The following is a 26,987-nucleotide window of genomic DNA, read 5'->3' as shown; positions in this document are numbered from 1 at the left end:
ATCTATTATCATTTTCTCATGATGCCTGTGCAAGATATATCGTGGTGGTAGCTTACTGGTTCCACAGTCTTCTTGAAATAAAGGCTTTTTAAATGTACTCGACAGAATTTCCCGAGAACTACGTCCTCTTTCTTCCAAGGATTCCCATATAAGCTACCCAAACTTTACTGCTACACCTCCACTTCGACTATACCAACCTCTAATGATGCTAGCAGTGTGTCTCTGAAATCGTTTCATGTCAGTTGTCATGCATGCTTTGTAAGGGCTCCAAACGCCGGCCAAAACTTAAGTATTGGAGCAGTAGCGACTTGTATGGGATTTCCTTACAGAGGCAGAATCCTTCCTACAGACGTAGGTCTTGCATTCGCGTAGCCAATACAGGGTTATTACAAATGATTGAAGCGATTTCACAGCTCTACAATAACTTTATTATTTGAGATATTTTCACAATGCTTTGCACACACATACAAAAACTCAAAAAGTTTTTTTAGGCATTCACAAATGTTCGATATGTGCCCCTTTAGTGATTCGGCAGACATCAAGCCGATAATCAAGTTCCTCCCACACTCGGCGCAGCACGTCCCCATCAATGAGTTCGAAAGCATCGTTGATGCGAGCTCGCAGTTCTGGCACGTTTCTTGGTACAGGAGGTTTAAACACGGAATCTTTCACATAACCCCACAGAAAGAAATCGCATGGGGTTAAGTCGGGAGAGCGTGGAGGCCATGACATGAATTGCTGATCATGATCTCCACCACGACCGATCCATCGGTTTTCCAATCTCCTGCTTAAGAAATGCCGAACATCATGATGGAAGTGCGGTGGAGCACCATCCTGTTGAAAGATGAAGTCGGCGCTGTCGGTCTCCAGTTGTGGCATGATCCAATTTTCCAGCATGTCCAGATACACGTGTCCTGTAACGTTTTTTTCGCAGAAGGAAAAGGGGCCTTAAACTTTAAACCGTGAGACTGCACAAAACACGTTAACTTTTGATGAATTGCGAATTTGCTGCACGAATGCGTGAGGATTCTCTACCGCCCAGATTCGCACATTGTGTCTGTTCACTTCACCATTAAGAAAAAATGTTGCTTCATCACTGAAAACAAGTTTCGCACTGAACGCATCCTCTTCCATGAGCTGTTGCAACCGCGCCGAAAATTCAAAGCGTTTGACTTTGTCATCGGGTGTCAGGGCTTGTAGCAATTGTAAACGGTAAGGCTTCTGCTTTAGCCTTTTCCGTAAGATTTTCCAAACCGTCGGCTGTGGCACGTTTAGCTCCCTGCTTGCTTTATTCGTCGACTTCCGCGGGCTACGCGTGAAACTTGCCCGCAAGCGTTCAACCGTTTCTTCGCTCACTGCAGGCCGACCCGTCGATTTCCCCTTACAGAGGCATCCAGAAGCTTTAAACTGCGCATACCATCGCCGAATGGAGTTAGCAGTTGGTGGATCTTTGTTGAACTTCGTCCTGAAGTGTCGTTGCACTGTTATGACTGACTGATGTGAGTGCATTTCAAGCACGACATACGCTTTCTCGGCTCCTGTCGCCATTTTGTCTCACTCCGCTCTCGAGCGCTCTGGCGGCAGAAACCTGAAGTGCGGCTTCAGCCGAACAAAACTTTATGAGTTTTTCTACGTATCTGTAGTGTGTCGTGACCATATGTACCTGTTGATGTGTCGGCAGCTGGGCCAACACCTTGTAGATAGAGGTGGCTTAATGCACGCTAGACTAACGCAGACGGGCGTGAAGTACTGGAACAGGATACGTAATTAATGCTATGAAGAAAAGTACGTAGCTGGTATAATACTTATCTTTAACAACTCATTGTGGTACATCGCACAAAGGAGACTTTAATTACAATCACTGTAAGGCTAATGGCGCCTTGCTAGTTCGTAGCCATTAACTTAGCTGAAGGCTATTCTGTCTCTCGGCTAATGAGAGAGAAAGGCTTCGTACGTCTAGTCGCTAGCTCTGTCGTCCGTACAACTGGGGTGAGTTCGAGTCAGTCTCTCGAGACCTGCCTTGTGGTGGCGCTAGGTTTGCGATCACACAGTGGCGACACGCGGGTCCGACATGTACTACAGGACCGCGGCCGATTTAAGCTACCACCTAGGACGTGTGGTGTCTGGCTGTGACACCACACCTGTACTTATTTTTGTGTGACTGTCACATTCCGTACCGCTTCTTAAAGGCCGGTGAGAATTTACTGGAACTGTTCCTTTTTATAGGATCAGAACTTCATATCGATATTCTTACTTTGCTAAATATTAGGTTGGTGCATAAGATCATAACGTTTTCTATAAGTTTAATATACACAACAAATATACATGACAGGGAGTTTACTCATCAACTATATCTTCTCCTTCACTATTTACTACACGAGGTAACTTTTCGATGCTGCAGCTGTAGAAATCACGTGGTTTTGACTAGAAGAACTCGTCAAGCCATGTTCTGACCGCATTTTCGTCTGGAAAGCAAGTTCCTTGAAGGTTGTTCCACAGAGAGCAGAAAAGGTGAAAATCTGAGGGCTGAAGATCAGATGAATAAGGTGTGTGCAGAATGACTTCACAATCCAGTTACTCTATAATGCTCTTTGTCAGTCTAGCAGAATGAGGGTGGGCGTTAGAGTGAAGTAGCATCACTACTTGTTCTTGGATTGAATCTGCAAGACATCTCAGTTGTTGACAGTAATTGTCGGCAATGATGGTAAACACCTTGGGGAAGCACTTCACCGTACATAACACCGCCGCTCACCATATGCATAACTTTATCTTTTGTGGATGTGCACAAGTCTTTGTACAGGTAGTTGCTGTTTAATTTGGGCTCTACCATTCCTTTATTTTCTTTATTTTAGCATAAGGATATCATATCTCATTGCCATTAACGGTACAGGATGGCGACTACCGTTGTTGCTCAAAAGCCAATTGATGACGAGCAAGCGAAGGTGCACCCGCTGACTTATGTGATTTTGGCTTAGAAGATGCGGAGCCCATACACCCGATTTTTGAACATTATCCACTATATGCAACCGCCGCATGATGGTGGAATGACCACAGTTCATCACATTTTCCAGTTCTCGAGTACACTCACTTGGATCATTGTGCTGTCATGCGTTTGAATAACCTTCATCAAACCCCAAAGGGCTTGCCGAATGTGGAGAGTTAACCATGAAAACAATTTTCTTGCCTTGCTCTGTCCAGCGCCAATATCCCCCACACGGTGCAAACATTTCTGACAGCCTCCGCTGCTGTCACCCCTGTACTGAACTCAAGCAGAAGATTATGTGGAAAACATTCAGATTTCTCCACTTATCACTCCATTTTCTAGTGTTCACAGCCGATTTCACAATCTCCAAACGACAAAATGACAATATCTAAATTTAAATAGCAACAATGAACTACAAATAACATGACAATCTATAGATAAACTCACAGCTACTGGGATAACGACATGCAAAGAAAAACGCTGCGAACTTACGCACCAACCTAATACACTTTTTAACTGTGAAAAATGCCCCTGCTTTATAGATAGTTTATTATACCAACCGGTTTCTACTAACGCGTATTAATGCGTGCATGTGTTCTCCGCGAAATTATGGAACTAAGTACCAGGTTCCAATATAGCTTAGAATATTATCCTACTGGGAGGTATTTAGGTATTTACTTTAAACATACTCCCATGTGTACAGTCCAAGAGAGAATACTGTCAACTAACTTACAACTAATGACGGACAATAGAGATGATAAAAATTAAATCCGACTCCTCAAAAATTTGAGAAACACGTTAAGATATGAAACGCAATAAAAAAAAATGTATCTGGAATACGAGAATCAGGTACGAGGCTCTGTTGTGTAGAAGGATACGAATCACATAAACTGTGAATCACGTGTTCCATACCCTGAGCTTCGGAAACTAATATCGCAGAAAATATTTCTTAGGTCTGAGCTAGAGAAGTCAATTATTTTTGTTTTTTTCGGGCCATTCAGACTTTATGCTGATATAAACAGTAGACGAGCAGAGCACACGGGGTGTATATCTAACATAGACATATGTCACGTGAAAGATGTTACGGTAGACGGTATCATCGCAGAGATACAGCGTTGTATAATGTACTCAATGACGCCCTATAGCATCACACAAGGTGTTAAGCCCTTATGATGGTGACAAAAGCAATCTGGCAACTTTCGTTCTCCTCAGAAGCTACGCATATGGATATGTTCATTGTAATGCTGTATGGAGAACCAGGACTCATATGGAATGTCCTCGTGGTACCACTTATGTGTACAGCGTTGTTGTTGAGCGCACCACTGCCAGTACACCTCTCTCTGCTGTTGTGTCCGTCATACGAGGTGCGGCTAGAAAAAAACCGGACTGATGCTGGAAAAAACATTTATTTACAATTATTTACAATTTCATGTTATCTCCTTCAATGTACTCTCTTCCTCGGTCTCTACACCGCTCCATACGAATTTTCCACTGTTCATAGCAATGCTGCAGATCATTTTCGGTAAGTCCATACATTACTTCCGTCGCTTTTTCTTTTACTGCTTCAACAATCTCAAATCTAGTTCCTTTCAAACCTGACTTGACTTTAGGGAAAAGAAAAAAGTCACAGGGGCCCAAATCAGGTGAGTAGGGTGGATGATCTAAGATGGGAATGTTGTGTTTTGCCAAAAACGTCTTCACTGACAACGCACTGTGAGCTGGGGCATTGTCTTGGTGAAGGATCCATGACTTTTTTCTCCACAAATCGTTCCGTTTTCTCCGTACTCGCTCACGTAGGGTAGCCAGGACGCTAATGTAGTAATGCTGATTCACTGTTTGTCCCTCTGGTACCCAATCAATGTCCACAATCCCTTTGATGTCAAAAAAAAAAAAAAAACAATCATTGCCTTGAATTTCGATTTTGACATTCGTGCTTTTTTTTTGTCGTGGAGAACCAGGAGTTTTCCAATGCATCGATTGGCGTTTAGTTTCGGGATCGTAAGTAAAAAACCACGATTCATCGCAAGTAATAACATTTTGTAAGAAGGTGGGATCACTTTGAATGTTTTCCAGGATGTCAGAACAAATCATTCTTCGGCGTTCCTTCTGTTCAATTGTGAGACACTTTGGAACCATTTTTGAACACACTTTGTTCATGTTGAAACTTTCATGAAGAATCTGCCTAACACTTTCCTTGTCAACTCCTGTTAACTCAGACACTGCTCTGATTGTTAAACGGCGATCTTGTCGAACAAGTTTACCGATTTTTTCAATGTTTGCATCAGTTTTTGCTGACAATGGTCTGCCGGTGCGAGTGTCATCACTGGTGTCTTCGCGGCCATCTTTAAATCGTTTAAACCACTCAAACACTTGTGTTCGCGATAAACAATCATCGCCGTACACTTGTTGTAACATTACAAACGTTTCACTTGCAGATTTTCCTAGTTTGAAACAAAATTTGATGTTAACACGCTGTTCTTTCTATACACTCAACATTTTCCGACGCACAGACAAAACGTCAACTACTTAAAACAGACGCCACGGGCAGACTGAGTGCAGGAGGCAGATGAAACTCGAGCAGTAGGCGGAGCGAGAGTCTCGTGACAGGCCACGCGACTTTCAGCCTTATTGCATTCGTTTTATTGTTTCACCAGTACTAGTCCGGTTTTTTTCTAGCCACACCTCGTACAACAGTCCATGTCATCCCATCTGCGTGGTTTCTTGTCTTGCTAGAAACAAGCCCACTTTCTGACTCGAAGTGTGTGTGACGTGGGTGTACAACCCTGCATCGCCTACCAAACAATGTCTTTGCCCTTACAGGCGCTAGTCATGTGGGGCCGTAGAGGTCATGCACGCCATTCATGAATGGCTGTCCTGAACTGATTCCATATCCTACTGATAGTCGTGGGATCCTGATGCGAGCAGCAGTATCAGAGTCTCCATAAGACACGATCCTGCCACTTTTGAATGCCAACATGTGTTGGTTCAGTAAGAAGCTTTCTGTGTAATCTATCCTCATACACAAAATGCTTATATTGCTGCCCCTACTAATTTTTTGGCTGAGCTCAAATTCTGATCATTTGCAAAGGGTTGCTTCTGTAGCGCTTGAGTCTCGGTAGATGTAACTGTAGCAGATTAGCAAAGAAGCACCGCGTGATATTGTTCCCTAGCAGATTTCTCACCTGTGGATCTTCTGTCCCAGGCGTCGGACTTTGTTTCTTACAACATGTGTTTCATCGCCTAGTAAGGGATTTATAAAAGGGGGCAGTAAGGAAGCTATAAACAGTGAAACTCGGAAAAATCTGGAAAAACATATATTAAAAAATAAACACATAAGTGAAACCGTGTCGCTAGTTTCCATAGAGTATCTCTCACAGAATGTAGCTGTTGGACGAGCTATAGACTTTCTGTGTGACAAGTTGAAAGTACCCAAGCTCACACAACAAAACTGTCTTCAGAGTAAAGACCGTCTCCAGAGAGAGCATAAAAATGAAATAACGGGTATCACTATAACAGAAGAAAACAAACAATGGGTCCATGATTATGATACGAGTAAAACTAGTCGGCAAAAACAGCGTACCACGCTACTGTCGATCTTCAGGACCAGTATCTTGCTTCGCTGACATAGCTGTAATAAAACCGCAACCACTAAGAGTGCGACGTGCTTAATAACTTTAAACATCACGAGTGGCTCGCGGATGATTAACCTAGACTGTTACCAAGGTAATGGGAAGCACTAACCATTAAATGGCGACAAGTGCCGTGCACTAAACATCGCATTGTTGTGCTCCTGTTGAAACTGCACCGGAATGGGATGGAGAGCTGCTCCATCATGTAGTAGACTCGGTCCACGGTACACGAAAAGGTCCTCGTAGCCAACCTAACAGGAGTGAGAGGTGGAACCGTTCCTGCTGCCCTGGTCGCCTGGAGCGGTCGATTTACGGCCCTCAAGATGGATGACTTGAACTGGCGCGAATTCTCAGAACGCTGCTGCCGGCACCCCGTGGCTTCAACAATGATTCGAAATAACGGCCAGAAAACCAAGCTAGATTTCGCCATCTTGGGTGTTTTCTATATTAATTAAATGGCGAATATCAAATTTGTCCTGTCCCTCAAACCGATGGTAATCTATGTAGACAATACCTGGGTAGTCTCAGCAGACTTGGCAAAATTAATTTAGTAGCATCAATTCGTTACATAAGTTTGATGAATTGTTGATTAATTTACCGACTAGTTTGAGTTAGGTATCAGTTTACTCGGAATGTTATGTGGAGTTGGAATCTGTCGTCGCTGGCGGCGCAGTGTTCCAGTCTATAAGACACAGAGAGCAATAGACATTGATTTGTCTGGACAGTTTAATAAGCAACAGCTTATGGGTGGCCCTAATGCTTTTCGTGGATTACGAATGGAGTTCACATGTGTTATTCAAGCTGTTTTTGGTGGCAGTGCATAACTGATCTTGGCTGTTGTTTGGGACAATCATGCAGACTATAGTGGCCTTGAAGCTTTTCCTGATGCTAACATCTTGGCTTGGAAGACTTGGAGTATAGCAGAGAGTACAGGATTACTTGCTAAAGTTCCCTAAGGGACCCTTGTTCCAGATAAGCCATTTACTTTGTCTACAAGAAGAAAGAAGAAGCTTAATGCAGATGAATATCTTTTTATTTGGGCCAAAGTTGACAATGGTAATTGTAAAATAAAGATAAATGGTGACTGTATTTCTATTACAGGCAATAAATATCCTTTTCCTATTCCTTAATCCTCCTTTTATTAAAGGGAATCAACTTCATTGAATACTTCTATATCTTAATTCCTTTCTGGTGATGACTGGTCTACACAGATGCTGTGGCATTGCCACTTGCGTTTTCTGCTTCAAAAAGTCACTGTATTACACTTCCCTTAACAGGAACAAACTGTAGGAAACAATCCCGAACGAGATAGGAAGCAGAAGAGGTCATATGGGCGTTTGGCCGAAATTTGTTCCAAGGGAGGTACACACACTTGAAGGCTGAGATAAAAGACCTGTAACAGTGTAGATTTCAGAGATTAAAAGCAGATATGGGAACACACCAGGCAGGAAGGAATTTTCTGTCCGTACTAGTGATTCACTTAGACACTCAAGAGAACAGTGGTCTGGGGCACAGTCAATAGTAGCGATAGTACCCTGAGAACAACCAGATGAACGTCTTCCAGTAGGGGATGAAGGGTCACTCGCAGAACTGCAGACGTGTCTCGCCTGAAAGCATTGTGGAAGGATGACTGTTTCCACTAGGCGGTCGCCAATAATCCCCACCCACACACTGAGACTGAACTCGTGCAGATGGTTCGCTGTCACCATATCATGGAAATTCTCCTTATGCCTTAGGTCGGTATTGTGAATGTTGACGATACCAACCCTCATAAAGGTATCCCTGTCCGTGACAAGGCTGGATGCCAGAAATCCCAACACTGTGGTGGTCTGTGCGATGAGCCGGCGGGGTCCATACCAGATCTGGCCTGTACGCGTTATAAGTGATACAGCAGTGGCAATTGTGGAGAAAGTTTCACACAGTTTGGATGATCTTCTATCTCCACCTCCCTTGGAACGCATTTCCGGCTACATGTCCGTTTGATTTCTTGGCTTCTTTTCGTCTAAGGGACCTTTCCTGCCGTTTGGTCGTCCGGTGTGGCCGAGCGGTTCTAGGCGCTTCAGTCTTGAACTGCGCGACCGCTACGGTCGCAGGTACGAATCCTGCCTCAGGCACGGATGTGTGTGATGACCTTAGGTTAGTTAGGTTTAAGTAGTTCTAAGTTCTAGGGGACTGATGACCTCAGATGTTGTCCCATAGTGCTCAGAGCCATTTGAACCTGCCGTTTGTTCCCGTTTAACAAAATCACCCTGTATATCCCTGTATACGAGGTGCGGCTAGAAAAAAAACCGGACTGATGCTGGAAAAAACATTTATTTACAATTATTTACAATTTCATGTTATCTCCTTCAATGTACTCTCCTCCTCGGTCTCTACACCGCTCCATACGAATTTTCCACTGTTCATAGCAATGCTGCAGATCATTTTCGGTAAGTCCATACATTACTTCCGTCGCTTTTTCTTTTACTGCTTCAACAGTCTCAAATCTAGTTCCTTTCAAAGCTGACTTGGCTTTAGGGAAAAGAAAAAAGTCACAGGGGGCCAAATCAGGTGAGTAGGGTGGATGATCTAAGATGGGAATGTTGTGTTTTGCCAAAAACGTCTTCACTGACAACGCACTGTGAGCTGGGGCATTGTCTTGGTGAAGGATCCATGACTTTTTTCTCCACAAATCGTTCCGTTTTCTCCGTACTCGCTCACGTAGGGTAGCCAGGACGCTAATGTAGTAATGCTGATTCACTGTTTGTCCCTCTGGTACCCAATCAATGTGCACAATCCCTTTGATGTCAAAAAAAAAAAAAAACCAATCATCATTGCCTTGAATTTCGATTTTGACATTCGTGCATTTTTTGTCGTGGAGAACCAGGAGTTTTCCAATGCATCGATTGGCGTTTAGTTTCGGGATCGTAAGTAAAAAACCACGATTCATCGCAAGTAATAGCATTTTGTAAGAAGATGGGATCACTTTCAATGTTTTCCAGGATGTCAGAACAAATCATTCTTCGGCGTTCCTTCTGTTCAATTGTGGGACACTTTGGAACCATTTTTGAACACACTTTGTTCATGTTGAAACTTTCATGAAGAATCTGCCTAACACTTTCCTTGTCAACTCCTGTTAACTCAGACACTGCTCTGATTGTTAAACGGCGATCTTGTCGAACAAGTTTACCGATTTTTTCAATGTTTGCATCAGTTTTTGCTGACAATGGTCTGCCAGTGCGAGTGTCATCACTGGTGTCTTCGCGGCCATCTTTAAATCGTTTAAACCACTCAAACACTTGTGTTCGCGATAAACAATCATCGCCGTACACTTGTTGTAACATTACAAACGTTTCACTTGCAGATTTTCCTAGTTTGAAACATAATTTGATGTTAACACGCTGTTCTTTCTGTACACTCAACATTTTCCGACGCACAGACAAAACGTCAACTACTTAAAACAGACGCCACGGGCAGACTGAGTGCAGGAGGCAGATGAAACTCGAGCAGTAGGCGGAGCGAGAGTCTCGTGACAGGCCACGCGACTTTCAGCCTTATTGCATTCGTTTTATTGTTTCACCAGTACTAGTCCGGTTTTTTTCTAGCCACACCTCGTATAGTGCACCTGATGCCATTTTGAGGTTTGTTGCGTGTCACTTTCGTGGGGCTGCAATTTTAATGAGCGATAGTGTACTGTACAAAGCGATACAAATATGTAGACATTACTGAAGATGATGGAGATAAACCATGAATGCTCATCAAAAAAATGGTTCAAATTGGCTCTGAGCACTATGCGACTCAACTTCTGAGGCCATCAGTCGCCTAGAACTTGGAACTAATTAAACCTAACCAACCTAATGACATCACACACATCCATGCCCGAGGCAGGATTCGAACCTGCGACCGTAGCGGTCGCTCGGTTCCAGACTGTAGAGCCCAGAACGGCACGGCCACTCCGGCCGGCGATGCTCTTCAGCTATTGACTAGAAGTGTTTACAGTTTTTCTAAGGTGTAAACGAATGTAGAAATCATAGTGGGTAATCAGTGTGCGTCGGTCCACAACAGGTATGATTTTCAACGACGGCCCGGCTTGGGTGCAGCAGCGGCGCTTTACTCTGCGCCACCTGCGGGACTTCGGCTTCGGGAAGCTCAGCATGGAGGGCCGCATCCTGGAGGAGGTCGAGGACCTGCTGTCATCCATCCGCAACAACACTGTCGAGGTCAGTCGCCCCTTGCTCACGCCTAGAACTGTAAAACTATCGTAGGCTACTGCAGACTTTCATAAGTAATCGTAGACTTGCAAGTTTGCAGGAGAGCTTCTGTGGAGTTTGGAAGGTAGGAGACGAAGTACTGGCAGAAGTAAAGCAGTGAGGACGGGGCGTGAGTCGTGCTTGGGTAGCTCAGACGGTAGAGCACTTGGCCGCGAAAGGTAAAGGTCCCGAGTTCGAGTCTCGTTCCGGCACACAGTTATAATCTGCCAAGAAGTTTCATATCAGCGCACACTCTGCTGCAGAGTGTGTAAGACGTCGTGGTCTCCTGACCTTCATTGCTTACATATTCCGCCCTCACAATCATATTCCGCACATCAAGACGCTTCATTCGAACCCAAACTCGATAAGATAAAGTCAATGTTGTATGAATTCATGTAAACGATACGCAAATAACTAATAAATCGCAAGTGCCCACCGTGGTTGAAATACTCGAGGCTGGCGTACACACACACATTCAAGACACGACAGTCACAAAAGCTTTTAGTTCGGGAGAGGCAAACACCGCACGCCAGGATGCCGGTCCCTTGAGAGGTTTTCACAGGGAGCTATCTACGTCGGCCGGCGGCCGCCCGTGGAGTGGACAGCGTTTGCCCGAGTGAAAGGAGGAACGACCTCGTGTTTGGCTTAAAAGCAAATTCCTCTACATTGTGTGGGAGCGCCCAGCCTACGCATTCTTTACAAATAGCATGCAGTTTCAGAGATTTTCACAGGGAGACAGCAGACGCCAAACGCCGATGCTACAGATTTCGGGATTGGTCGCCTTAAACGTCATTCTCCCGTTTTAGAAGAGCAATGCCGATTGGCAGACGATATTTCTGACACCTTGAGCTGAAGGAGCAATGGAAGAGACCGAAAGATATACCCCCTTCACGTCTGGCATGGAGAGGGGCCGTTCCGTTGTCGCTCTTGGAGCGAGAACACGTAACGAGAGAGTGCGCGCTCGTACGTGTACTCAAAGAGCGAGGAACAAGTCTCTACTCAGCCCTTCACTGGGAGAGCACCTCTGTCGAGAGCGAATCAGAGTGCGACTCTATATTGAGTCCTTGCGAGTAAGCGCTGTTCACTGTGTTGGCCGCCACACTTATTGTGCGGTGTGAACGGACGGAGTTAAACGCCTGCGAACGAATTTTTGAGTGGCATCGCGGTGGGCTGGTTATCTGATCGGTGTACCACGCCAATAGTTAGACTAGGGGCGAATGGGAGTCCTTGACTTCATCAAGGTGTAGGGAGAGTTTGATTGGCAAAGGTCAGTCCAGATAGAACGAGAGTTATCTTATTTGTCAGCAGCGAGCGGCGCAGACAGCAGTCATCGCAGCTTACGGTATTGTGCGCTACAGCTCTTGCGAGCCCCATATTTCCTCTACAACAATACACTTCACTGCATTTCACATGCACCAGCCTCGACCGTACCTAGCAACATTTTAATGGATCATTATTCAAGTTGAGTAGGTGCGGCTCTCAGCCATTCTGTCAATTCTATAACAATCTTGAACTTTGTATAGAAATTTCATTAGCGAATTCTGTCCTTAAGAGGTAACTTGAACATTCCGAAAAGAATCTGGAATTAATGTGTTCAGTTCATAACTAAAAGTGTCATTGTGATTTGTCAGAATTTGTGCAAAAATAAGTAATAATTTTCGTTAGTTTCATGTTTTTCTTACACTAACTAGCACTACTCCAGTACCCAAGTATCCCACTAGTTATGTAACAGATTTTGTGAATTTGTGTGTTATTTCCTTACAGCAGACGACTCCAGAAGATATTTATTGCTGAAAGTTTTTCAGGCATTTCTCTTTAGAACGTTAGGAGCGTCTGTCTGACTTCTGTAGTAGTGTGGGGGTGGACATTGCATCTTGCAGAAGCCACAGGGTAAAGGGTACATCTCAGATTAATCCGTTGCGCAGAATGACAGAATAACACCCACACGCTCGCAAGTGAAAAGCCAGCCGGTGTGGCCGTGCGGTTCTAGGCGCTTCAGTCTGGAACCGCGTGACCGCTACGGTCGCAGGTTCGAATCCTGTCTCGGGCATGGCTGTGTGTGATTTCCTTAGGTTAGTTAGGTTTAAGTAGTTCTAAGTTCTACGGGACTGATGACCTCAGATGTTGAGTCCCATAGTGCTCAGAGCCATTTGAACCATTTGAACCAACAAGTGAAAATCTCATTGTAGACAGGCATTGTTCGGCAGGTGACGGAGCTGTTCCCGGTGCACATGGTGAACATCCTGTGGGCCGTCACGGCGGGCGCGCGCTACGAGCGGCACGACGCGCGTCTGCGACAGCTGATAGACGGCGTCCAGCGGACGTTCCGCTCCGGGAACCCCACCGGCGCCACGCTGGGCCGCATCTTGCCCGTGTTCAGGACCCTCGCCCCCAGGCTCGTAGGCTACGAGCAGGAGGTCCAGTCCAGGAGGGAGCTGTATTGCTTCATATGGGTAAGCCCGTCAATACCTACAGCTGTGCTTCGCAAGGCAAAGTTATTTATTTAATCGTATATCTGGGGCCCCCCGTTCTCGCGTCTGTCGGCTGTCATAATTTAATGTATTATTTACCACAAAAATTTATTGGTGATGGTGATTGTTGCCGATTTACGTGGTGGGCCTTCACCGCCCGCGCGAGCACGTGAAGGTTAAGTGACCGCCTTTTTGCAATTTCGCGCCATACTTACTCCACAAAGGTAACGAGGTGGCGGGAGGCACATGTATTCTCTAGTTGCAACTTTTACCGACAGATGCTGCTCAAAGTTCTTACAAGTCGCACCTCTCTGCCTCTCAGGACAAGTTCAAATACGTCAGAACACGTTCGGCGGTCAGGTTACCGCCTTGCGAGCTCTTACGAGACTTTGTTGTACTCGTCTACTTCGGGATGGAGGTATTTATTTTTGTAATTCCCCTATAATTCCTCAATTTTATAGGCTCTCCCAATTCTCTAGTGAATGTGAATGTGCTCCAGAGTTTCAACATCAAGAAGAACACAAAGGTGGCCTGCATATATATTTTTCCGCTTACTTGACTTGGCAGGAATAAATTCGTTACGCATTTTTCAATTCAACACAGGTAATATGAAAGAAAAAACGAGAAGACAATTCTTACACGCGTTATCTTTGGAGCTGATGAGCGAAAAACTGAAAGAAAGAGCTAATTTTAAGCATTACGAAAAGATTTGTTATTATTTTTGGAAAATTACAGAGAGTGGCGTAGTTTATCAAGCTGTATCAACCCCTACAAGGAGAGGAATATGTTATTTGTGTGGCTCAAAAAAGAACATAAAAACAAAGCGAGAATGCGGTGAATGTGGAAGAAACGTCTACGACATTCAACCACGACAGTTACGTGCAATAATTGCTGTCAGCCTCAAAACGAAAATGAAATGCATACAGACTGATCAGTATTTTTCATCTGACAGAAATGTTTGTCTCGTTTTCAATCAAAAATTCTTTTTTCAAAGCAAAATTAGCTTTTCTTGTGACAAGTTAAGACAGTGAATAATTCTAGTCTTAAGTATTACATTATATAGTCCAAAAGATTACAATTAAAAAATGTTCTTATATTTCATTTGGGTATTTGGCTTCCTTTTTGTATTCCATTGTATATTTTATTGTTAAATAAATAATTTTGATTACAAATGCGTTTGCAATATTGTGTGAGATATCCTGTGTCTATATTTTATGGAAATATGACCTTTAAAAACGGAAAACCTCAAGAGATTGATGATAACTCTCAGGCGGTCGGCCGACCGCCCGCGCGAGCGCTCGCGTGACTATTTCTAGCGCGAGCGCATGAAGGTTAATCAAAATATTTCATTCACTTTTGATTTACAATTAAATGCTTTTGTGAAGTTCTCTTTTTTTTAACAATATTAACTTGAGTGGAAATTATTTTTTACGTTAATTAACGTTAGACTCACTGAATCTTTCTGGAGGAAGGAAAATTTTTTTAAATACTGTAATGGACTTGAATGATTTTTAATGATTTTAGAAGCAACATTTATAAAAATATGTTACCATTTTCGAAAAAAATTTTGTACACATTTGTGTACACTGGGTCTCAATCAACACTGAAATCATAGCAGACAAAACTAATTTATTTAAACATTACACATAAATTTGAAATCATTTACACACAAAATACATGCAAAATTCACCAGTTTTAATTAAAAATGAAATGAGTCAGGAATTATGTTTATTATGTGGTTCTAATTGGCATGAAATGAACGGAAACAGTTTTTTTCCTTTGACAAACAAAGATGTACATTACAGTTTTCACATTTTATTCATGAACGTCCCTTACATCCCGGAAATTTGCACTTGGTAGGCAGTGCACCACTTCCGTGAAGAGGCAAGTGTTGTGTTCCATCAAACTGAATCTCTTCAGGAGCCCTAGTTTCTCCTCATCGTGTATCTGAAGGTGTGGCAGATGGTCGGCCTCGTTTTCTATTCGAGGTATTCAGACATCCGTTACAGATGGCAGTACATATAGGCCGAACTTTATAGAACTTGTCTTTATTGTCTGCTGGTATGGCCATGTTGCTAACAAGATGTAAATTTGTTCCGAGCTGGAAGAATCTATTTCTGGGCATACTGTCCAAGAATAATTGCATTTTCAATGTTGTATCCCAATACATTCGGACTATAGGAAATTTTAGAGTTTCCATAATTATATGAAGCCCAAACAAGATTTGGAGTTCCACTGGTGTAATTTGTTTGAAATTGCTAATTGTTCCACTCTGCAAGGCATATAGGCTTGTCATATCAGCCGTAGTACTGAACAGATCATTGGCAATGTACTTGCTGAAATAAGTTCAAGGAGAAAGTATTTCCTGTTCTTCAATACATTGTTCCCATTTGTAATATGAATCCAGTATAGAGAGAGGACGATGACGCCACTTGATGTCCTTTTTTTCTGACAAAATGTATTTTACATCACTGAGCTCATTGTTGGTAACACACCACTTTCAATATTTGCAGTTGACTCAAATTTGGTTTCTCCCCTGTTTATTTTGTCAGCCCCCACTCTCACTTCCTTCTCTCTTGAAGTACAGTAGGATTCTACGTCAGGAAATGATTCTTCATCTGATGATAAATCGATATCTGACACCTCTCCATTCAGCAACATCTCTAAAATGCCATCTGCATCTTGCTCACTGTTGAAATACTGTTTCTTTGACATGATGAACAGAACTGAAATATTCACAAATAATAATATCAGTAGTGGTATTTCACTAAAATAATAATTTACAGTAGACCTAACGACATTGTCATCAACTGGAGCTTCAATGCTATGTCTATTTTCCTAATTTTTGCTCATAACAATACCTAGTAATATAACATACTTCATACGTTTTCAATAAATCCCAGTCAAAACTCATACAATCGTCAGGATAAAAAGAAACTGTTCTAACAAGCACTTCATATGAAGGAAACAGAAGATACTCAAAGTTATGTAAAACATTGTTCTTGAGACCTCATGGCTACAATTGTGCACACAGAAAAACATCACCTCTTTTTGTTGACTAAAACAAACGATTTTGAAATACTGATTGTTGTAATAAATAAATCTAACATTCTACAATGTTCATGCAAAACAACAATACTGGTACTCAACTATACTGTGGGTTATAGCTTACCAAAGACTACCAGGTACTTTCAAGGTCACAAACTGCTCTGCACTGCTACATTAATCTGTTGATATGTTTATAGCGCTGCACAACAGATGGCAGCACTTGTGCATGGTGAAAAGCATGAACATTCACAAATGTGTACATCAGCTCCAAACTGAGGAAAAATGTTTCTATTGCAGTTAAGACATCGTGAAAATTAATGTACACAACTGTAACCACAGGGTCTGAAAGGGTTAAAGCATGAAAATATAAGTTGAACAATGGAATAAACTTTTCATATTAATTTCCTCGGCTAGTTGTTAATTACAATTGCGGCCCACACACGCGCGAGAGTATTTCTTCTTACCTCCGTTAACCATTGCATTGTAGTCGGAGTCCTGGCTCTGGCTCACGGCTATGCTACTGAAAATAAGAATCTTAAAGCTACGTATTTTCTGCAACGTCGGGCGGCTGTAGAGGAAAACTATATTATGTTAATAGCGGGCGAGTTTTTCGCTTCCGCTTATTTTTGGAAGTTAATATCGCCACGTAATGGCGTCGTTGGCTGCATCGGCCGCTGCGATTGTTGAACTGTAAATTACTCGAATGCAGGTTAATTCGAAGGAAGGCGGACATGAAATCGGGATCACCTCTTACAAATTATAAGTGCGCAATAATATTAAATCAATATATTATCTACTTAATTAGTACAAATGTGCTTGCATTTGCCAGCACTCGCAAGATGTCCGTCTACACACAACCAAGACGAGAGAAGTGAAGACGACTAAAAAATTAACAAAACAGCGTATCTTGTTGTCTCTTTAGATCATTTTGTTATATTTCTTTGCCCTCGAAACTTACACAGAGAATTATTATAATACGAATACATGATAAAAATGTATATTATTCAATTTTTAAATGTCTCTTCTTTATAAATACTGTCTTTTAAGTCTTTTCTTATTATTTCGCTGGGGACGCTATGCCGTCGGACAGGCCGTTCGCCGGGTGCCTTTCTTTCAATTTGACGCCACTTCGGCGACCTGCAGTCGATGAGGATGATAGGATGATGATGAGGACAGCACAACACACAGTCCCTGGGCGGAGAACATTCCCCGACCCAGTCGGGAATCGAACCCAGTCCCAGAGGATTGACAATTCGTCACGCTGACCATTCACCTACCGGGGGCGGACAAGCCAAAGTAGGAAGTCCGGATAAACAGGAGCCTTCGATACCATCTGCAATAATATACAAAGCGAAACAACCAGAAAAACAGAACACAATGGTTGCAAACATACGTACACACACACACACACACACACACACACACACACACACAAGTGGATGTTTCACAATTCACGCTACATACTTCTAGTGGTTGTAGAGGGGAGTTAGAAGATCAAGTTTTACATAGGAACTCATGTCCGCAAACGTCTTCCGACGGCGCTAGAGTGTGCCAAACTTGTCAGTGGCAGCGTCTCTAAATCTCTGTATATACAGGGTGATTCCATGATGTTAAAAGCTTTCAAGGATGCTGGGAAAGGATAAATGTATCAATTTGAGATCAGTGTCCCTGTACCGGAGACTAACAAGTCGAAAGGTATAAGCGAAAACAGTTCTGGTACCTTTGGCAGTGTAATACACTGGTGTCCAAAATTAAAGCAATAAACCGCTGCTTCGCCATCAAGTGTCTCATTCACGATATAATCATACAAACTGTCTACAGATGTTCGTACAATCGTGTCCTGCACGGAAGATGGCATTCTGGTCAACGAGCCGCGCGGTCATGGTAGCCTTGCCACGGTTAGCCCAGCTCCCCCCGTCGGAGGTTCGAGTCCTTCCTCGGACATGGGTGTGTGTGTTGCGCTTAGCGTACGTCACTTCAAGTTAGATTAAGCAGTGTGTAAGCCTAGGGACCGATGACCTCAGCAGTTTGGTCCTATAGAAACTTACCACAAATTTCCAAATTTCTGGTCAACTGGCAACCACGCCAACGATGACATGTTTGTGGGGTAGTCCCACATCCACAATCGCTGTCTGCAGTCACAGACGGTGCAATATGGCACAGAGAAGATGCCCACCAGACACTCTGTTCCGGAGGGCCTTAGGAACAATGGAAGCAGGGCAATCACAAACTGATGTTGTCCGACGGCTTAATGGGAATCGTCCTATTGTTTCTGGGATATGGCGACAGTTTATAGAGACCGGAATGTATCCCATAGATAAGGGCAAGGCCGACCACGTACTAAATCAGATAGACGAGACCTTCATTTGACCGTAAGAGCACGACGGTACCACCTTAGTACTGCATGGCAACTGGCATCTGGCCTCGCAGCATCCACTGGACGTGGTGTATCGAGGCAAACGGTGTACAGAAGGCTTCGACAGCGTGGCCTTTATTGTCAGACACCTGCTGTATGTGTACCTCTAAAGGGTATTCACGGAAGGGAATGTCTATAGAGTGGCGTCGTTAACATGCCATCGGGACAGAAGTAAAGTGGGGCAATGCTCTTTCCACAGATGAGTCCTGATTTTGTCTGGAGAGTGATTCTCGACGGATTGGCATCTAGAGGGAACGGAGAACACGATTTCGGGACCCAAACATTAAGATACCGATATCGAGAAGGATCCCTTAAGGCGGGCGCAGGCATTATACTGACCACTCGAACACCTCTTCATGAAATTGTACTGGTGAATCGGCAACGTTTAACTGCTGTCAGAAATTGTGACGAGATCTTGGGACGTCATGTGCGGTTGTTGTGAGGTGTTGTGGACCCAGACTTCGTATTCATTGACGATAATGCTCGATTAATTGATTGATTTTGGGGAGGAGACCAAACAGCGAGGTCATCGGTCCCATCGGATTAGGTAAGGATGGGGAAGGAAATCGCCCGTGCCTTTTCAATGCAACCATCCCGGCATTTATCTGAAGCGGTTTAGGGAAATCACGGAAAACTTAAATCAGGATGGCCAGACGCGGGTTTGAACCGTCGTCCTCCCGAATGCGAGTCTAGTGTGCAAGCCACTGCGCCACCTCCATCGGTCGATAGTGCTCGACCTTATAGATTTGAAGTTTTCTTGGAAACGGAAGATATTGCACACGTGGTGCGGCCTGCGCGCTCTCCCGATTTGAATTCCATGGAGCTTGTCTGGGATGCACTAGGGAGACGAGTTGCATCACGTCAGCATCCACCAACTATTCTCCAAGACTTGCGAGCAGCTCTGCAGAAATTATGGGCGTTATTACCGTAACATGTGATTGATGAGATCATTTACAGCATACCCCGTCGTTTGTCAGACCTTTACTGCTGCCAGAAGTGGAGACACCCCGTACTGAGCACATTAACCAGTTGTCAGAATGTGTGAGCAAATCAATTAAGTTGAAAAAACGCGGAACATTTTTGCTCGCTGTTATGCATGTTGCAGTTGTTTACTTTCTGTTTTCTTTGCACTGTTTGTACTTTACTATCACCTGTTTACATTGTTTTGCGCTAAAATAAATGCAACCTTGCAAAATTTCCGTTTATTGCTTTAATTTTAGACACCAGCGTACATGTACCGGTACTGTTGTTGCTAAGAATGTAGGGTACACAACTTTCATAGTTGGTAGTGTGGACCGAAACAAGAAAAAATGTCAAGCAAACATGGACTCTAAAATGCATACCTGAGGAACTATGAGCAATTGTTTATGTTCGCTTCTGTGAAACACGCCTCTACTGAAAAAGTGCTCGTAGCTCTTAAGATTTTAGAGTCCCAAGTTTACTATACATTTTTTTCTTTTTATGGTCCATATTACCACTTCTGAGGGTTACCTACTCTACAATCTTAGCAACAACAATACCGGTACCTGTATTCCATTGTCAGAGGTATTGCAACAGTTTTCGCTTGTAACTTCCGACTCTTTTTGTTTACGATAAAGGGGCCATTACTTCAAATTGATACATTTATCCTTCTCCACCATCCTTGAGGTTTGTCTTGAGTCCCATGTACAATCTCTAGAAGTGGCTCAAATGGCTCTGAGCACTATGGGACTCAACTGCTGAGGTCATTAGTCCCCTAGAACTTAGAACTAGTTAAACCTAACTAACCTAAGGACATCACAAACATCCATGCCCTAGGCAGGATTCGAACCTGCGACCGTAGCGGTCTTGCGGTTCCAGACTGCAGCGCCTTTAACCGCACGGCCACTTCGGCCGGCTCTCTAGAAGTGTGTAACATGAATTGTGAAATGTTAGGACCATAGATACAGATATTGTGTTAGTTGTGTTTTCTGTGCCTGACGGTCTTCCCATAAACACGACACATAATGTACTACCTGACGTTTTCTGCACAGTCATAACTGCTCCTGCCTGTATAGACATTTTGCGCCTATCTGTGTAAACATTTTGCAAGGAGGCGTCCAAACTTTAATACCTGACCTGTTGCCCAGGGGAAAATAAACATTAATGACGTTTTAAGGAAAAGTGAACGGAAAATTCTAGGTTTACTGGAAGTACTATTTTTTCTTTCATTCAAGTGTGTATTATGATTGCTGACTACTGTGGAATCAAGTCCATATTTTCAGTATCATTATATTTTGTGCTTGTGTTTCTAGGAGGCTATACACGAGCACATGAAAACTCTAGATGAGGACAACCCACGAGATTTCATCGACGTCTACTTGCGGGAAATGAAGAACTCTGGAGATCCCACGTTCACTGGTTAGTAGAGCAGATGCCTTTTTTTATTTAGGTGCTTGGTCGTATGTTGACGATATAATGACTTATACATTGTTAAGATTAAGGCTGTCGGTAGCCAGCAAGGGCATTCCGAGAAAAGAAATCAGAGATGCAATGCAGAAAACAGACAGAAGTGGTAGCGTTTTGGTTAGCAGAGGTAAACAGTAACGGAAGAGGGCTGTGAATAGCAGACTCCCTGGGCAGCTGTTCCAGGGGAGAAGTTTCACTTCAAGAAGGTTAACTAGTAACTCCACCCAACTTCTACACGCTGTTGTAAGGCCTCGTAGTAGAAGATAACCACAAAACGGCACGTCTTAGTAGAGCCAGCAAGCTTGATACCTGCACATGAGAAATGCAGCGTCAGTGGGTTTACACAGGTGAGAGTGGTACAACAGCTGTCCCCACTGCGAGAGGCCTCTTAGCAGGGTCAGGTGGCGTAAAACACTTTTGTTGTTGGCCATAAGAGGATGGGCAGTAACGTCTAGCTTTCAGCTGAACGATGTTGCTACCAAGGAGTTTGTTAATGTTAAGTCCAGATACATCAAATACCTACTGAGTAGAAGGGGAGTGATCTGAATGTGGGTGGACAGAGACGCCCTGGAGGTGCAGAGCCACTCATCAGATCGGCTGAAGCTCCTTAAGTGCTGGTGGATTTGCGGGCCGATTATAGAGAGGGGAAATAGTGCGCCACTAGAGTCCTTTAAAAACCAATGTTTTTGTCTTCAGAAAGAGTTCTCTGTCAGATCGGTGGGGCGACGACTCCGTGTCGCTCATTGCCAGCTTCGAGTACACTCCGACAAAGCTGTTTTTCTCACTCGGAGTGCTGCTATCAAAGTTCATACCTCAAAGTGCTTCTAGTGCTTGCTATTTCTGTCAGCTCTCACTGCGCAAACTCAGACACTGACTTCTGTTGTGCAACCAGCTGCACCCTTTGTTTTTCATGTTTAGAATTGGCCTTCAATGTAGTAATTAGTCGGATCGCAAATAAATAGTGCTAATCAGACCCCTGGGTATCCTTGAGTCACCTGCTGTGAGCATCCTATCCAGTCCCAAAATCCGCGTGCGGTAGCGTTCTCGCATCCCGCGCCCGGGTTCCCGGGTTCGATTCCCGGCGGTGACAGGGATTTTCTCTGCCTCGTGATGACTGGGTGTTGTGTGATGTCCTTAGGTTAGTTAGGTTTAAGTAGTTCTAAGTTCTAGGGGACTGATGACCATAGATGTTAAGTCCCATAGTGATCAGAGCCATTTGAACCATTTTAACCCAAAATCCGCTCCTCCTGTAAGTGCCCTGTTTGACAGTGATCCTAGAGCGTGATTCAGGAGGAATGTCACATAATTTGTGAGGTGATTCTGCATGTGAAAATAAACTGAAAAGGCATGTCCTATTTTCTATTGTTACTGAGCTGGGGTGGGTTGAAGACTACACGCATCCATGAATCAATATGAAGACAAGTGTGAATATTACCGAAATGCTGCGTGGTGGACAGAATAATGCTGGTACATATGACTTATCCTTCCTAAAAGAGGTGTAGGAGTTCTCAAACACATGGCAGCACTGTGACGCCGCACCGAGGTAACAGCTGCACGCGTACCCATTGTCAAGCTTGAGTCGGGTCAATGACAACATGTGAATGTCGTGACTAAGTGTCCACTGTGTCTGTGAATACCAATATGTAGCATATGTTCACCCATGCAGAATACGAAGACATGTTGTTTGTGTAACGGCATTGTAATGGCAGTAGCCGTGCAGCTGAGGCAGAATACCAGAGACATTTCCCTGATTTACGAACGTCAGGCTGTCCAGTTAGTTGAGGAAAAGGAAGACATTATTGCAATCACACAGCAGAGTCCCACCACAGGTATATGGTGCATTAGCCGTCAGCTCGGTATTCCACAAATGCGAGTGTGGCGTACATTCCGTTCTGTGGTCTTGTACCCATTCCATATGCCGCCAGGGCAACATCTGCATGCAGGTGACTTAGTAAAAAGATAACAGTTTTGTGAATGATTGGCTGTACACAGAGACGTCGTGCAATACGCTTAATTTACAGATGAGGCTACATTTACACGCAATGGTATCATGAGCACCTGCGATTCTCGTGAGAACTGACAAGACACTAGGGAAACAAAATTCCAAGTTAGGTGTTCAGTTTACGTCTGGTGTGGTATTACTCATGACCTCGCGACAGGGGCTGTGTTCCTGCTAAATCACATGATAGCCGCAACATAAGCACATTCCCTCATAGAAAACTTACCTGCACCTTTGGAAGACGTGACGTTAGAGGAACGGCGACAGATGCACCTGCAACATGATGGATCACCGATTCACTGTACCAGACTGGTATCCCTGTATCTGAATACTACATTTCCTCGACCGTGGATTGGCCGTGGCGGACCCATTAACTGCCCTGCCAGATCACCCTGACTAACCCCATTAGACTTCTGTTTATAGGGCTGGTTAAAGGGGGATGTGTACACTACTAAGGTGGATGCACATGAAGAACTTGTTGCTCGCATCGCCAACGCTGGTACCCGCATTAGAGCCCGCCCAGGTGATATTCGATATACGCTACAACACACCCTCCAACGCTGTGACAAGTGCGTTGAGATGGTTGGGGAACTTTTTGAACACCAGTTGTAGGATGGATCAGTCATCTGTCCCATCATTATACTGTCCATCACAGAGCTACACAGCATTTCGGTAAATAATGTTCGTATTTGTCTCCATAATCGTCCATGGATGTGTGTAGTCTTCAGTCCACTCCAGTTCTCTAACCATCTAAAAGGTTTATAGGAATTTTTCGGTTTATTTTCACATGTAGAATCATCTCACAAATTATTTGACATTATATCAGAGTCACCCTGTATTTCAATAGCGTAGGGTTCTCTTCACCGACAAGTGTGGGATTTGTCTGGTGCCTGACGATCGTCATAGAAGAGTGCTGAGGCGGCCAGGTACCAATGCAAGTCCCAGGTATACAGTGCCCTGTTTCGAGTCTCACGGTAATAGTAGAATCTTCCAGTGACATCGCTTAGGTATATGCCAATTCGGCGGACAATTTTCGAATTCAAAACACTTCTTGCCTCAAGTAACAATTAAAGCTTGAAACGGCCATCTGTAGAGTATACACATTCCACATTGTCCTGTTCTTGAGTATTTGCTTTTACCTCAGTCACACAAGTAAGGTGCTGCGGCCGAAGTTGTACGCCGTTGTGTAACAGGGACAGTCTCTACGGCAGTCGTCATCTGGCGCCTAGATCTTCGTACGGCCGTGGTCGAGAGGCGTGTACCACGTGAGAGGTATTTCATTAATTTAGATTGGCTACTGTTGGAACAGTGTAACGCGAGAATTTTCACGGCGCAATTGACCACAATAATTCATTTGTGGCTGTAACTTGCCAGAATCCACATTCATATAACGTAGTGCTAATCAATAATAAATGCTATATTTCTTCTACACACATAAAAAAAAGTTTTGCATCACCCTGGTTCCCAGAGCTCCAGAAGATAGACGCTGACTGTGAATATTGTATCACAGACACAGTCCCTTTGCCTGTTCAGAGATGTCACTAAACCCCCCCAAAGATGTAAACAACCATGCATGAGCAGCACATATTAGACGGAGGGGGTCCTTCAGCCGATCAGCTCCAGTCATTACACCAGAAAGGAGGTACATGGCTCGTGTTTTGTGTAGTTCAACCGTGCCTAGACGGTCAATAGCCCGGTTCGGTCACGTCCGCGTTGTTACTTTGTGCCACGAAGGGCTCTCAACAAGGGAAGTGTCCAGGCGTCCCGGAGTGAATTAAAGCGATGTTGTTCGGACATCGCGGAAATACAGAGAGACAGGAACTGTCGATGACATGCCTCGGTAAGGCCACCCAAGGGCTACTACTGCAGTGGATGACCGCTACCTACGGATTATGGATCGGAGGAACCCTGACAGCAAAGGCACCATTTTGAATAATGCTTTTCGTGCACCAACAGGACGTCGTGTTACGACTCAAACTGTGCCAATAGGCTGCATGATGCGCAACTTCACTCCCGACGTCCATGGCGAGATCCATCTTTGCAATCACGACACCATGCAGCGCGGTACAGATGGGCTGAACAACATGCCGAATGCACCGCTCAGGATTGGCATCACGTTCTCTTCACCGATGAGTGTCGCATATGCCTTCAACCAGACAATCGTCGGAGACGTGTTTCGAGGCAGCTCGGTCAGGCTGAACGCCTTAGGCACACTGCGCAGTGAGTGCAGCAAGGTGGAGGTTTCCTGCTGTTTTGGGGTGGCATTATTTGGGGCCGACGTATGCCGTAGGTGGTCATGGAAGACGCCGTAACGGCTGTACGATACATGACTGCCATCCTCCGACCAATAGAGCAACCATGTCGGCAGCATACTGGCGAGGCAATCGTATTCATGGACGACAATTCGCGCCCCCCATCGTGCACATCTTGTGAATGACTTCATTAAGGATAACGACATCGCTCTACTAGAGTGGCCAGCATGTTCTCCAGATATGAGCCCTATCGAACACGCCTGGGATAGATTGAAAAGGGCTGTTTATGGACGATGTGACTCACCAACTACTCTGAGGGATCTACGTCGAGCAGCGGGACAAATGGACCAACAGTGCCTTGATGTACTTGTGGATAGTATGCCACGACGAATACAGGCATGCATCAATGTAAGAGGATGTGCTACTGGGTATTGGAGGTACCGGTGTGTACAGCAGTCTGGATCATCACCTCTGAAGATCTCGCTGTATTGTGGTACAACATGGAATGTGTGGTTTTCATGAGCAATAAAAAGGGCGGAAATGAAGTTTATGTTGATCTCTATTCCAATTTTCTGTGCAAGTTCAGGAAATCTCTGAACTGAGGTGATGCAAAACGTTTTTTGATGTGTGTATTTCGCATGGTTGCAGAATAGTATTACATGCCTACACAGGCCGCGACAGTAATAAGTAATTCTCTCCTTGTTCGGGAACCACAGCAACTTTGCGAGTGTGTGGATACACGGCGACATGTGGCTGTTCGTGTTGTTCTGGGAGGCGCGCTCCGATCGCCGAAATAGTGAAGTTAACATTTCGCATAAAGTTGAAAATCTGGGTTCGAGTCCCAGTCCAGCACAAATATTCATATGTCGCCAACAAACAGTTCGGCTGACTTCTAATTGTATTTGCAATTGCTAATTCAGTTCTTCTATAATAAGTGTGTATATATCTGTAAGCCTTTGCAGTCCCATATTTTTAGATCAAATTTGACACAATTTTTGCGACACAAATCAGTAATGAGTATGTCCTCTAGGATGTAGAATATTTAATTATGCCAAATCACATTTTTAAAAAATGCTAACGTTCCTTCCAGAGGTTCTTCGTGAAATGGTCGTCATTGATGTAGGAAAAATCTTTTATTTACATTGATAATAAATTTGTCACAAAACATGTAAATGTATACAGGAGTGTGTATATGATAGTTCTCACATTGTTGTAGCCACTCATCATAAAACACAAAATCAGTGTACAACACATATTTACATCGATTACAGTACTGCACTGATGATGTGCACAGATCCCTTCTTACACGGCGCTAACATTATCTGATGTTATTACTAATATATACGAGGGCCGTTCAGAAAGTAACCTCCGGTTGATTTAAAAAAATACACCAAGTTAAATAAAAATATTTTGATATATACATCTTACAACTACATCTTTGCACTATTTTTCTACATAGTCTCCATAGCGATTGAGGCACTTATCGTATCTCTTCACAAGCTTTGAAAATCCTTCTGCATAAAAATCACCCGC

The 26,987-nt window shown here is 43.9% G+C and overlaps 1 protein-coding gene across 3 annotated transcripts in view; it reads left to right on the top strand.

The window, feature by feature from the left end:
• Nucleotides 1–26,987, top strand: part of LOC126262322 (methyl farnesoate epoxidase-like) — a 352,434-nt gene that overhangs the window by 308,203 nt on the left and 17,244 nt on the right. For 2 of the 3 annotated variants that reach the window (XM_049958876.1, XM_049958877.1), the window contains exons 4-6: nucleotides 10,657–10,811; nucleotides 13,049–13,294; nucleotides 21,050–21,155. The exons of the other annotated variant lie outside the window; for it this stretch is intronic. In XM_049958876.1, the coding sequence (XP_049814833.1) occupies nucleotides 10,657–10,811; nucleotides 13,049–13,294; nucleotides 21,050–21,155 (507 nt within the window). The remainder of the gene's footprint in view (nucleotides 1–10,656; nucleotides 10,812–13,048; nucleotides 13,295–21,049; nucleotides 21,156–26,987) is intronic. 3 annotated transcript variants of the gene reach the window in all.

This window comes from Schistocerca nitens, chromosome 6, assembly GCF_023898315.1.
Source record: "Schistocerca nitens isolate TAMUIC-IGC-003100 chromosome 6, iqSchNite1.1, whole genome shotgun sequence".
Taxonomy (NCBI): domain Eukaryota; kingdom Metazoa; phylum Arthropoda; class Insecta; order Orthoptera; family Acrididae; genus Schistocerca; species Schistocerca nitens.
The sequence above is the reverse complement of the archived record's forward strand: the minus strand, read 5'-3'. Positions and strand labels throughout refer to the sequence as shown.